The sequence below is a fragment of the Nerophis lumbriciformis genome, linkage group LG22 (assembly GCF_033978685.3).
Source record: "Nerophis lumbriciformis linkage group LG22, RoL_Nlum_v2.1, whole genome shotgun sequence".
Classification (NCBI taxonomy): Eukaryota; Metazoa; Chordata; class Actinopteri; order Syngnathiformes; family Syngnathidae; genus Nerophis; species Nerophis lumbriciformis.
This window is the reverse complement of record NC_084569.2, coordinates 1,764,959-1,778,232: the sequence shown is the minus strand read 5'-3', so window position 1 is coordinate 1,778,232 and position 13,274 is coordinate 1,764,959. Positions and strand designations below refer to the sequence as shown.

General features: G+C 40.5%; 1 protein-coding gene across 3 annotated transcripts in view; it reads right to left on the bottom strand.

The window, feature by feature from the left end:
• Nucleotides 1-13,274, bottom strand: part of gucy2ca (guanylate cyclase 2Ca) — a 44,131-nt gene that overhangs the window by 22,262 nt on the left and 8,595 nt on the right. For all 3 annotated transcript variants that reach the window (XM_061974477.2, XM_061974476.2, XM_061974478.1), the window contains 8 exons: nt 10,171-10,238; nt 9,884-10,105; nt 9,693-9,811; nt 8,013-8,112; nt 7,823-7,934; nt 7,608-7,761; nt 6,604-6,689; nt 5,636-5,753 (listed from right to left, as the gene is read on the bottom strand). In XM_061974477.2, the coding sequence (XP_061830461.1) occupies nt 5,636-5,753; nt 6,604-6,689; nt 7,608-7,761; nt 7,823-7,934; nt 8,013-8,112; nt 9,693-9,811; nt 9,884-10,105; nt 10,171-10,238 (979 nt within the window). The remainder of the gene's footprint in view (nt 1-5,635; nt 5,754-6,603; nt 6,690-7,607; nt 7,762-7,822; nt 7,935-8,012; nt 8,113-9,692; nt 9,812-9,883; nt 10,106-10,170; nt 10,239-13,274) is intronic.

Here is a 13,274-nt window from a genome sequence, read left to right as displayed (position 1 = left end):
GCACGCTTTGTTTGTTTCGGTTTGTCAGACAGACCTTCAAAGTAGGATCCATCACATGTCCGCGTTTCACCAATCAAATGCAGTCACTGGTGACGTTTGACTCCGTTTCACCAATCAAATACACTTACTGGTGACGTTTGACTCCGTTTCACCAATCAAATACACTTACTGGTGACGTTTGACTCCGTTTCACCAATCAAATACAGTCACTGGTGACGTTTGACTCCGTTTCACCAATCAAATACAGTCACTGGTGACGTTTGACTCCGTTTCACCAATCAAATACAGTCACTGGTGACGTTTGACTCCGTTTCACCAATCAAATGCAGTCACTGGTGACGTTTGACTCCGTTTCACCAATCAAATACAGTCACTGGTGACGTTTGACTCCGTTTCACCAATCAAATACAGCCACTGGTGACGTTTGACTCCGTTTCACCAATCAAATACACTTACTGGTGACGTTTGACTCCGTTTCACCAATCAAATACACTTACTGGTGACGTTTGACTCCGTTTCACCAATCAAATACAGTCACTGGTGACGTTTGACTCCGTTTCACCAATCAAATACAGTCACTGGTGACGTTTGACTCCGTTTCACCAATCAAATACAGTCACTGGTGACGTTTGACTCCGTTTCACCAATCAAATACAGTCCCTGGTGACGTTTGACTCCGTTTCACCAATCAAATACAGTCACTGGTGACGTTTGACTCCGTTTCACCAATCAAATGCAGTCACTGGTGACGTTTGACTCCGTTTCACCAATCAAATACAGTCACTGGTGACGTTTGACTCCGTTTCACCAATCAAATACAGCCACTGGTGACGTTTGACTCCGTTTCACCAATCAAATACACTTACTGGTGACGTTTGACTCCGTTTCACCAATCAAATACACTTACTGGTGACGTTTGACTCCGTTTCACCAATCAAATACAGTCACTGGTGACGTTTGACTCCGTTTCACCAATCAAATACAGTCACTGGTGACGTTTGACTCCGTTTCACCAATCAAATACAGTCACTGGTGACGTTTGACTCCGTTTCACCAATCAAATACAGTCACTGGTGACGTTTGACTCCGTTTCACCAATCAAATGCAGTCACTGGTGACGTTTGACTCCGTTTCACCAATCAAATACAGTCACTGGTGACGTTTGACTCCGTTTCACCAATCAAATACAGCCACTGGTGACGTTTGACTCCGTTTCACCAATCAAATACACTTACTGGTGACGTTTGACTCCGTTTCACCAATCAAATACACTTACTGGTGACGTTTGACTCCGTTTCACCAATCAAATACAGTCACTGGTGACGTTTGACTCCGTTTCACCAATCAAATACAGTCACTGGTGACGTTTGACTCCGTTTCACCAATCAAATGCAGTCACTGGTGACGTTTGACTCCGTTTCACCAATCAAATGCAGTCACTGGTGACGTTTGACTCCGTTTCACCAATCAAATACAGTCACTGGTGACGTTTGACTCAGTTTCACCAATCAAATACAGTCACTGGTGACGTTTGACTCCGTTTCACCAATCAAATACAGCCACTGGTGACGTTTGACTCCGTTTCACCAATCAAATACACTTACTGGTGACGTTTGACTCCGTTTCACCAATCAAATACACTTACTGGTGACGTTTGACTCCGTTTCACCAATCAAATACAGTCACTGGTGACGTTTGACTCCGTTTCACCAATCAAATACAGTCACTGGTGACGTTTGACTCCGTTTCACCAATCAAATACACTTACTGGTGACGTTTGACTCCGTTTCACCAATCAAATACAGTCACTGGTGACGTTTGACTCCGTTTCACCAATCAAATACAGTCACTGGTGACGTTTGACTCCGTTTCACCAATCAAATACAGTCACTGGTGACGTTTGACTCCGTTTCACCAATCAAATACAGTCACTGGTGACGTTTGACTCCGTTTCACCAATCAAATGCAGTCACTGGTGACGTTTGACTCCGTTTCACCAATCAAATACAGTCACTGGTGACGTTTGACTCCGTTTCACCAATCAAATACAGCCACTGGTGACGTTTGACTCCGTTTCACCAATCAAATACACTTACTGGTGACGTTTGACTCCGTTTCACCAATCAAATACACTTACTGGTGACGTTTGACTCCGTTTCACCAATCAAATACAGTCACTGGTGACGTTTGACTCCGTTTCACCAATCAAATACAGTCACTGGTGACGTTTGACTCCGTTTCACCAATCAAATACAGTCACTGGTGACGTTTGACTCCGTTTCACCAATCAAATACAGTCACTGGTGACGTTTGACTCCGTTTCACCAATCAAATACAGTCACTGGTGACGTTTGACTCCGTTTCACCAATCAAATGCAGTCACTGGTGACGTTTGACTCCGTTTCACCAATCAAATACAGTCACTGGTGACGTTTGACTCCGTTTCACCAATCAAATACAGCCACTGGTGACGTTTGACTCCGTTTCACCAATCAAATACACTTACTGGTGACGTTTGACTCCGTTTCACCAATCAAATACACTTACTGGTGACGTTTGACTCCGTTTCACCAATCAAATACAGTCACTGGTGACGTTTGACTCCGTTTCACCAATCAAATACAGTCACTGGTGACGTTTGACTCCGTTTCACCAATCAAATACAGTCACTGGTGACGTTTGACTCCGTTTCACCAATCAAATACAGTCACTGGTGACGTTTGACTCCGTTTCACCAATCAAATGCAGTCACTGGTGACGTTTGACTCCGTTTCACCAATCAAATACAGTCACTGGTGACGTTTGACTCCGTTTCACCAATCAAATACAGCCACTGGTGACGTTTGACTCCGTTTCACCAATCAAATACACTTACTGGTGACGTTTGACTCCGTTTCACCAATCAAATACACTTACTGGTGACGTTTGACTCCGTTTCACCAATCAAATACAGTCACTGGTGACGTTTGACTCCGTTTCACCAATCAAATACAGTCACTGGTGACGTTTGACTCCGTTTCACCAATCAAATGCAGTCACTGGTGACGTTTGACTCCGTTTCACCAATCAAATGCAGTCACTGGTGACGTTTGACTCCGTTTCACCAATCAAATACAGTCACTGGTGACGTTTGACTCAGTTTCACCAATCAAATACAGTCACTGGTGACGTTTGACTCCGTTTCACCAATCAAATACAGCCACTGGTGACGTTTGACTCCGTTTCACCAATCAAATACACTTACTGGTGACGTTTGACTCCGTTTCACCAATCAAATACACTTACTGGTGACGTTTGACTCCGTTTCACCAATCAAATACAGTCACTGGTGACGTTTGACTCCGTTTCACCAATCAAATACAGTCACTGGTGACGTTTGACTCCGTTTCACCAATCAAATACACTTACTGGTGACGTTTGACTCCGTTTCACCAATCAAATACACTTACTGGTGACGTTTGACTCCGTTTCACCAATCAAATACAGTCACTGGTGACGTTTGACTCCGTTTCACCAATCAAATACAGTCACTGGTGACGTTTGACTCCGTTTCACCAATCAAATGCAGTCACTGGTGACGTTTGACTCCGTTTCACCAATCAAATACAGTCACTGGTGACGTTTGACTCCGTTTCACCAATCAAATACAGTCACTGGAGACGTTTGACTCCGTTTCACCAATCAAATGCAGTCACTGGTGACGTTTGACTCCGTTTCACCAATCAAATACAGTCACTGGTGACGTTTGACTCCGTTTCACCAATCAAATACAGTCACTGGTGACGTTTGACTCCTTTTCACCAATCAAATGCAGTCACTTGTGACATTTGACTACGTTTCACCAATCAAATGCAGTCACTGGTGACATTTGACTCCGTTTCACCAATCAAATGCAGTCACTGGTGACGTTTGACTCCGTTTCACCAATCAAATACAGTCACTGGTGACATTTGACTCCGTTTCACAAATCAAATGCAGTCACTGGTGACGTTTGACTCCGTTTCACCAATCAAATACAGTCACTGGTGACATTTGACTCCGTTTCACCGATCAAATGCAGTCACTGGTGACGTTTCACTCAGTTTCACCAATCGAATGCAATCACTGGTGACGTTTCACTCCGTTTCACCAATCGAATGCAGTCACTGGTGACATTTGACTCCGTTTCACCGATCAAATGCAGTCACTGGTGACGTTTGACTCTGTTTCACCAATCAAATGCAGTCACTGGTGACGTTTGACTCTGTTTCACCAATCAAATGCAGTCACTGGTGACGTTTGACTCCGTTTCACCAATCAAATGCAGTCACTGGTGACGTTTGACTCCGTTTCACCAATCAAATACAGTCACTGGTGACGTTTGACTCCGTTTCACCAATCAAATGCAGTCACTGGTGACGTTTGACTCCGTTTCACCAATCAAATACACTTACTGGTGACGTTTGACTCCGTTTCACCAATCAAATATGCTCACTGGTGACGTTTGACTCCGTTTCACCAATCAAATGCAGTCACTGGTGACGTTTGACTCCGTTTCACCAATCAAATACACTTACTGGTGACGTTTGACTCCGTTTCACCAATCAAATACGCTCACTGGTGACGTTTGACTCCGTTTCACCAATCAAATACAGTCACTGGTGACGTTTGACTCCTTTTCACCAATCAAATGCAGTCACTTGTGACATTTGACTCCGTTTCACCAATCAAATACAGTCACTGGTGACGTTTGACTCCTTTTCACCAATCAAATGCAGTCACTTGTGACATTTGACTCCGTTTCACCAATCAAATGCAGTCACTGGTGACATTTGACTCCGTTTCACCAATCAAATACAGTCACTGGTGACGTTTGACTCCGTTTCACCAATCAAATACAGTCACTGGTGACGTTTGACTCCGTTTCACCAATCAAATACACTCACTGGTGACGTTTGACTCCGTTTCACCAATCAAATACAGTCACTGGTGACGTTTGACTCCGTTTCACCAATCAAATGCAGTCACTTGTGACATTTGACTCCGTTTCACCAATCAAATGCAGTCACTGGTGACATTTGACTCCGTTTCACCAATCAAATACAGTCACTGGTGACGTTTGACTCCGTTTCACCAATCAAATACAGTCACTGGTGACATTTGACTCCGTTTCACCAATCAAATGCAGTCACTGGTGACGTTTGACTCCGTTTCACCAATCAAACAGAGCCAGGCGGTCACATGACCTGGTGACCGCCGCTGAACACAACAACAACAAGCTTAAGCTTACATGAACTCAACATCAAATTTGAGGAAGCACATGGCGGTAAGTAACCTTAGTAGATATTTTGTCTGTCACCGTAGGCTGATGTTAGCTTCCCTGCTATGAATTACTGTCAAATGTACATCGTGTGGGGACATTTATTAACGCACTGCAGCCTCAAAGACACACACACACACACACACGTGCATAGGAACACCAATCAGAAGTGCACAGTGTGTTCCCAGATGCAGCCCACACCTATCAGTTTATGGTTTGCGTAAAGGATAACTTGTTATTTTCCTTTGTAATCTGTGCCTTGCATGCTACAATACTTGACTGCATGAATGTTGTAAACGTGTGCCCTGCCTAATGAATGAAAAGTGTTGAAATTACCAACTAGACTCTCAGGCAGATCTTGGGGCAGACGATTTCCTCTCCAAGGCAGATCTGGATCATGAGCCATCTCTATGGTTTTATTCTGGGACGTGTCAAACACCAGCAGAGTGTGGTACTGCAGGAAACAAACTTCAATGTTATTACAGTGCTAAACTTTTGCAACATTTCATTTTGTTCAAATGTGGAAAATGGAAGAAATGGATTTTTCCTCAAAATTCTACACACAATAATACCACCTAAAGACAATATTTTATTTTATTTTGCAAAGGTATTTAAAAAAAAGTCCATTGCTGCATTCATCTTAGTCTAGTCAGGGAGTTGACCAAGACCATGGTCACTCTGTCAGAACTACTGCATTTCTTTGTGGAGAGAGGAGAACCTTCCAGAAGGACAATCCACCAATCAGGCCTGTATGGTGGATTGACCAGACGGAAGCCATTTCTTCCTAAAAGTTTGCCAAAATGCATCTGAAAGACTCTCAGACACGAGAAAGTCAATTCTCTGCTCTGATGAGACAAAGATTGAAGTGTTTGGCGTGAATGTACCATCCCTACAGCATCATGATCTGGGGATGGCTTGCAGCGGCAGGAACTGGGAGACTAGTCAGGGTCGAGGGAAAGATGATAGCAGCAATGCACAGAAACATCCTGGATGAAAACCTTCCCATCCAACTTGATGGAGTTTGAGAGGTGCTGCAAAGAGGAATGGTTGAAAGTGTGCCAAGCTTGTGGCACGGTGTTCAAAAAGACTTGAGGCTGGAACTGCTGCATCAACTAAGTATTGAGCAGAGGCTGTCACTACATACAGTATGTACATGTCATTTTGGACTTTTAACACATTTGCAAAAATAAAATTGTCATTACGGGGTATTGTGTGGAGAATGTTGAGGACAAAATGTATTTCTTTGATTGTGGCTGTAAGGTAAGCAAATGTGGACTAAGCTCTGCATGAAGGATTCTTCTCACCTTGCCACTCTTAGTGGAGGTGTAAATGATGGAGAAGTTGACGTCTCTGTCCCCGTACTCGTCCAGCACGTAGTGTCCTGCCATACCTGCCGGAAGAATGACATCACATGACAGCTTGTCACATTCTGCTCACTAAGTACATGCCAGGTGAATGACATCACATGACATCTTGTCACATTCAGCTCACTAAGTACCTGCCGGGACAATGACATCACATGACATCTTGTCACATTCTGCTCACTAAGTAATAATAATAATACAACCATGAGAATATTACATTTATTAATAATATAACCATGAGAATATTACATTCATTAATAATATAACCATGACAATATATTACATTCATTAATAATATCACCATGAGAATATTACGTTCATTAATAATAATTCTGCCTGGGTTTACCACGATCAAGCCTACCAATTGAGATAAACAAAGGACAACTGTACATTTTTTATTTGCTTCTTTTTATTTGTTTTATTATCTATTTAAGAAACCAAAGTTATTTCCTGTGTGGACATTGGAAATATTTTGTATTTTGTGAATTCTATTTGCAGAATTTATATTTTGTGTATGTATTCAAATGAAGTTAATTTTCTGTTTTATATTCATGTTAATTACACATTTGATATAATTTATACATATACTTGTGTTATCATTTTTATAAAAACAGTCTGTCTATATATGTATGTATGCATGTATGTATGTATGTATAGTGTATATGTAAGTATGTATGTATATATGTATGCATGTATGTACTGTATGTATGTATATGTATGTATGTATGTATGTATGTAAGTATGTATGTATATATGTATGCATGTAAGTATGCATGTATGTATGTATGTATGTATGTATGTATGTATATATGTATGCATGTATGTATGTATGTATGCATGTAAGTATGTATGTATATATGTATGTATGTATGTCTGCATGTAAGTATGTATTTTCCCTGTCAGCATGCATGGTGTAGTGTGGCCGTGTCAGTGGGTGTGCTTACCGAGGAAGGAGACATTCCCAAAAGGGTTGTCGCTGAGCGGGACGTCGTGAGAGTCTCTGTAGTTTGACTTATTTCGCTGACTCAGCTCTCTTTCCCTGAGCACTTTACCAAACAGCAGGGCGCTGTCATGATAGCCGGCCACGTAGTCGTTGATCTGTCCATGAGAATGAGAATGAGTTGAAGACTGTCACGGGAGAGTTGAAGAGTCAACTCACCGTGTCGTTGAACTGGAGAGCAGATCCATAGTCGTAGTTCCTCTTTGGGAGCGTGACCACCAGGACGTCCTGCATGCCCTGACTGGACGTGGCGTTGACGTAATACTCAGGGCTGGAATAGAGACAAGACTTGTCTTCATCATTCCAGCTTCCATTTCCATGTAAAGCAGCCCAGTCTTGTTGGACTTACTTGTAAATGTCCAGAAGAAGGAAGACGGTGTCCTGGTGAAGAGGACCCACTTTGGCCTTCACTGAAACTACGTCGTCAAGGCGGCCACACAGGATGAAAACTGAAAGGAAAACATCAACAACAACTATGCTGTGCACATCAGGGCTGTCATATAAGTAAATACTGTGCTATTTTTTTCTAAGTACTTTTCAAATGTGATTTACTCACATTTTTATGGAAGTAGAATTGTCTCACATCAACTTATATATATCAATATGATATTGATACATATGCATATATTAATATACAAATACAAATGTGATATACAAATAAATAAATAATTTGTATAAATAAACGCGTATTTGTAAATATATTTTTTAAATTTGAAAATATATACAAATAACATTTATAAATATAAAAGTGTGCCATCCAAATAAATCAAGAATTTGTATAAATAAACATGTATCTGTAAATATATTTTTCAGATTTGAAAATATATACAAATAAAATGTAAAAATGTGACAGACAAATAAATCAAGACTTCATATCAATAAACGTGTATTTTTAAATATATTTTTGAGATTTGGAAATAAATATGCTTGATTTTGTATTTGTATTGAATTTGCATATGTGGATCGCTTTTTTGCTTTTGTGTCGATGAGACATTCCTCCCACAAACCAGATGCACAAATAAATGTGACCTACACATTCCCCTGAACAACCAGCAGAGGGCACTGCAGCCAGAGCGATCTAAGTCACAGAGCATTATCCATTATATGCAAAATGCCCGGAGTTCTCTGCACAAAAACAATCTACGTCTTTCCAGAGAGAACGCACAACAGGCCTGAGTTTGCTAACGTTAGCGTTGTATTAGTTAATCCTAATTTATGCAGTTAATCTGAAAAACCGTGCTAGCTTCTTATTTTATTGTATCAATGCCGTTTAATGACCTTGTCCCGATGTAGATACTGATCTCTTACCAGTGCAATGTGTGTCAAATTATCATCAAATATCAATCATCATATGACCCTCCCTAGTGTGCCTCTGATTGGCTCGCCAGTGTCTGACCATGTCTGTGACCCAGACCGCTCTGGCTGCAGTGCCCTCTGCTGGTTGTTCAGGGGAGTGTGTAGGTCACATTTATTTGTGCATCTGGTTTGTGGGAGGAATGTCTCATCAACACAAAAGCAAAAACGCGATCCACATATGCAAATTCAATACAAGTACAAATACAAAATCAAGCATATTTATATTCAAATCTCAAAAATATATTTACAAATATATGTTTATTTATACAAATTCTTGATTTATTTGCATGTCACATTTTTATATTTATACATTTTATTTGTATGTATTTTCAAATCTCAAAAATATATTTACAAATACGCGTTTATTTATACAAATTATTTTTTTATTTGTATATCACATTTGTATTTGTATATTTATTAATATATGCATATGTACTAATATCATATTGATATATACTGTATAAGTTGATGTGAGACAATTCTACTTCCATGTTTTCCACAAGATGGCATGAAATATGCAGCATTGGGTAATTAAGATGAATTTGAAAGGTTTTGTTGAACTCATGACGTATCTCGCAGATTGGACACCTTTGAAAGTCTTGGTGTACCTACACGAGCATGAAGCTGATCCCAATCTTTCCACCTTGTTTGAAAGAGAAGAAAGGACACTCACTGTTACTGTGTCTTTCCTCAGACATGAGGGCTTTCGTTAGTTCATCCTCCGTTCGGAGCATCTGTCTCTTTATCTGCTTGGCGAAGTTGGCTGCAGGTGCTTCCAGCGCATTGGTGTACCTGCGCCACAAAGAGAAGGCAAGAAGGTGTCAAGATGGTGAAGTGGCCGATGAAGCTGCGGGAGCCACTGACCAGAAGCAGTCCTCGGTGGCGTTGTGCACAAACTTCTTGTAGACGTAAACATGCTCCCACTGGTCCTTGAAGGGCAGCACCTCCATCAGGAAGTTGGAGAACATGTCGGAGATCTTGCGCGCCGGCGGCAGGATGCGGGTGAGTTTGGGCTTGTAGTCGCACGACAGGCCGAAGCTCCCCGCCGAGATGATGGGAATGCTCAGGCTCAGGCCGATGACCTCGCTGAAGCACGGGTGGGACATGAGCGGGCCCATAAGGTGAGAGGAAGGTAGCGGCGTCATACTCACTCCACTAACTGGAAGGTGGCGAATGTGCAGGACGGACCCAGCATGACGCATCCCACCTCACCTTTGGTCTGCAGAGAGATGACTGAGGGCTAATAAACTTCTTCTTACATTGACAGTCATGTTACCTCAGCTTTGTTCTACAGAGAGATGACTGAGGGCTAATAAACTTCTTACATTGACAGTCATGTTACCTCAGCTTTGTTCTGCAGAGAGATGACTGAGGGCTAATAAACTTCTTACATTGACAGTCATGTTACCTCAGCTTAGTTCTGCAGAGAGATGACTGAGGGCTAATAAACTTCTTCTTACATTGACAGTCATGTTACCTCAGCTTAGTTCTGCAGAGAGATGACTGAGGGCTAATAAACTTCTTCTAGGTCCTTACATTGACAGTCATGTTACCCACTGGAAGTTCAAGCAAGCCAAGTCAATGGCCCTTGACCAAAATACTACCAAATAGCTACTTTCAAAACCATGCCTGTGCCCAAACCAGTACTTCAAAAATGGAAAACATGCAAATGATTAGATGTTAAAATGAATACATTTTTAAAAAGGCTTGTGCAATACTAAATAGCTGGTCATTCAAATAGTAAATTACTGGTCTGTTTAACTTGAATGTCACAAAAAAATCCCCCCAAAATACAAAGTTGTTTTTTTAATTTAAATACTTATTTTTCATTTAAATACTTTTTGAGAAATTATGAGTCTGTTCAACTAGAATGTCACAAAATTCCCCCAAAATTTTATTTTAAATATACTTTAATTAAAATACTTATTTTCAATTTAAACATTGTTTATGTAATTAAATTACGAGTGTGTTCAACTAGTGTCACACAATTCCCCCCAAAATTAAAAGGCTTTTTTTGCAAGTAATTTAGTATTTTTTAAGACTTTCTCTTTTCTTTTTCTTTTTTACTAAAATGTGAATGTTTTCTATTTTCTGAAGTACGACTTTAGACATTGTGTTGTAATTGAAATATTTAAATTACATTCATTAAATTATGAGTAAGTAACTTAAATTCAAAAATAAGAAACACAATCCACAAACATACTTGAGTTGTAATGTTTGACACTTTAAATCCCAGGTGTTCCTGAATGCAACCTCACTGGTACTAACCGTCATTGGTGCATAATGAGGAAGTCCTGTGTTGTTGTTGTTGTTGTTGTGGCTACTGGCGAGCCTGGCGCTTGTGTTTGTGTTTGTGTGGAGACGCGACATTACTTGTACAATATCCCACTTGTTGCACGTGTCTGAGTCCGCATGCATTATACATCAAAATGAGACATAAATAGCTACTTTTTTCTTCGGTTTGAAATCAGCACCGGTGCTTTTATGGATTGCCAATTGCAAAAATATCACTGATGACAGCGTGTTTTATTATTATTTCAAAATGTTATTGTATCCGTCGGTTATTTCACTGAAAAAGAAGTTTGACTGGCTAGGTCAGGGGTCGGCAACCCAAAATGTTGAAAGAGCCATATTGGACCAAAAATACAAAAACAAATCTGTCTGGAGCCGCAAAAAATTAAAAGCCATATTACATACAGATAGTGTGTCATGAGATATACATGGAATTAAGAGGACTTAAAGGAAACTAAATGAGCTCAAATATAGCTACAAATGAGGCATAATGATGCAATATGTACATAGAGCTAGCCTAAATAGCATGTTAGCATCGATTAGCTTGCAGTCATGCAGTGACCAAATATGTCTGATTAGCACTCCACACAAGTCAATAACATCAACAAAACTCACCTTTGTGCATTCATGCACAACCTTAAAAGTTTGGTGGACAAAATGAGACAGAAAAAGAAGTGGCATAAAACACGTCCTAGAAAGTCGGAGAAAGTTATACATGTAAACAAACTAAGGTGAGTTCAAGGACCGCCAAAATTAGTAGGACAAAACGGCGCTCGCCAAATACTCTAATCAGTGAAGCATGTTTAATATAAACAGTGTGCTTTATAACAATTAGGGAGGTTTGTGTCATGTTTGTCCTCCTACAGAAACCATATTAAAACAAAAAATATATTTTTTCCCCCCTCATCTTTTGCCATTTTTCATACATTTTTAAACAAGCTCCAGAGAGCCACTAGGGCGGCGCTAAAGAGCCGTATGCGGGTTGCCGACCCCTGGGCTAGTTAAACGGCACAAAATGTACACGCCATGAGACTACAAGTCCCAGAATGCACTGCGACGGCTCTTTTAAATGGCAGGCAGCTGTCACTGTCCGAGCTTCTCTGATTGAAGTCATGTCACGACTAGTCGGCTCTAATGTTGCTCTTTTCAATCAACACTAAGTCGTAATTATGTGACACGTAATTAGTCAGGCATAATTTAGATGTGAAACTCACCTCACCGTGTTTGTTGTCTGTCAGAAATGCAAACTAGGTTAGCTTAAGCCAGGGGTGTCAAACTCAAATACAGAGTGTGCCAAAATGTAAAAGTGAACAAAGCCGCGGGCCAAGGTTGAACAAATGAACCTTTTAATAGGGACCCAAACAAGTTTTGCATTAAATATTGAACAAGCAAGGCTTATATAACTTTATAGTGACATGCAAAATCCAGTTTCAAATAATAATAATAATAATTAATAAAATATCAATGGCATATCAAATACAATTTAAATAAAAATGTAATGCCTCTTTTCTATTTGCAGCCTTCTGAGGTAAATATCAACATTAACTTTTTCCACAGGCTAATAAATTTGAAAATAAAATAATGAATAAACCAACCATTCAGGACTTTAAACTGCTCAGTTTGCAACACACTGATCTAATCTGATGTGCGCTGCCATCTTTTCTTGGATGCTAGTTCATTAATGTCGGAGTTCAGGCTTTGAGCTGAGGCAACCCTCATTATCGAACAAAGGTGTTCATCAGTCATTATTTCTCGTATTCCACAGTCTTGGGGGCGTGTCTTACAGGCACGGCTTTTAACGTCCTCTACAAGCTGACGTCACGTCCGCTTTTCATCCCTTCTAACAACGTGCCCGCCCAGTCACAAGATATGAGCGGCTTCTGTACGCACACGTGAATGCAAAGCATACTTGATCAACAGCGATACAGTTTACACTGAGAGTGGCCGTATAAGCAACTCTAAC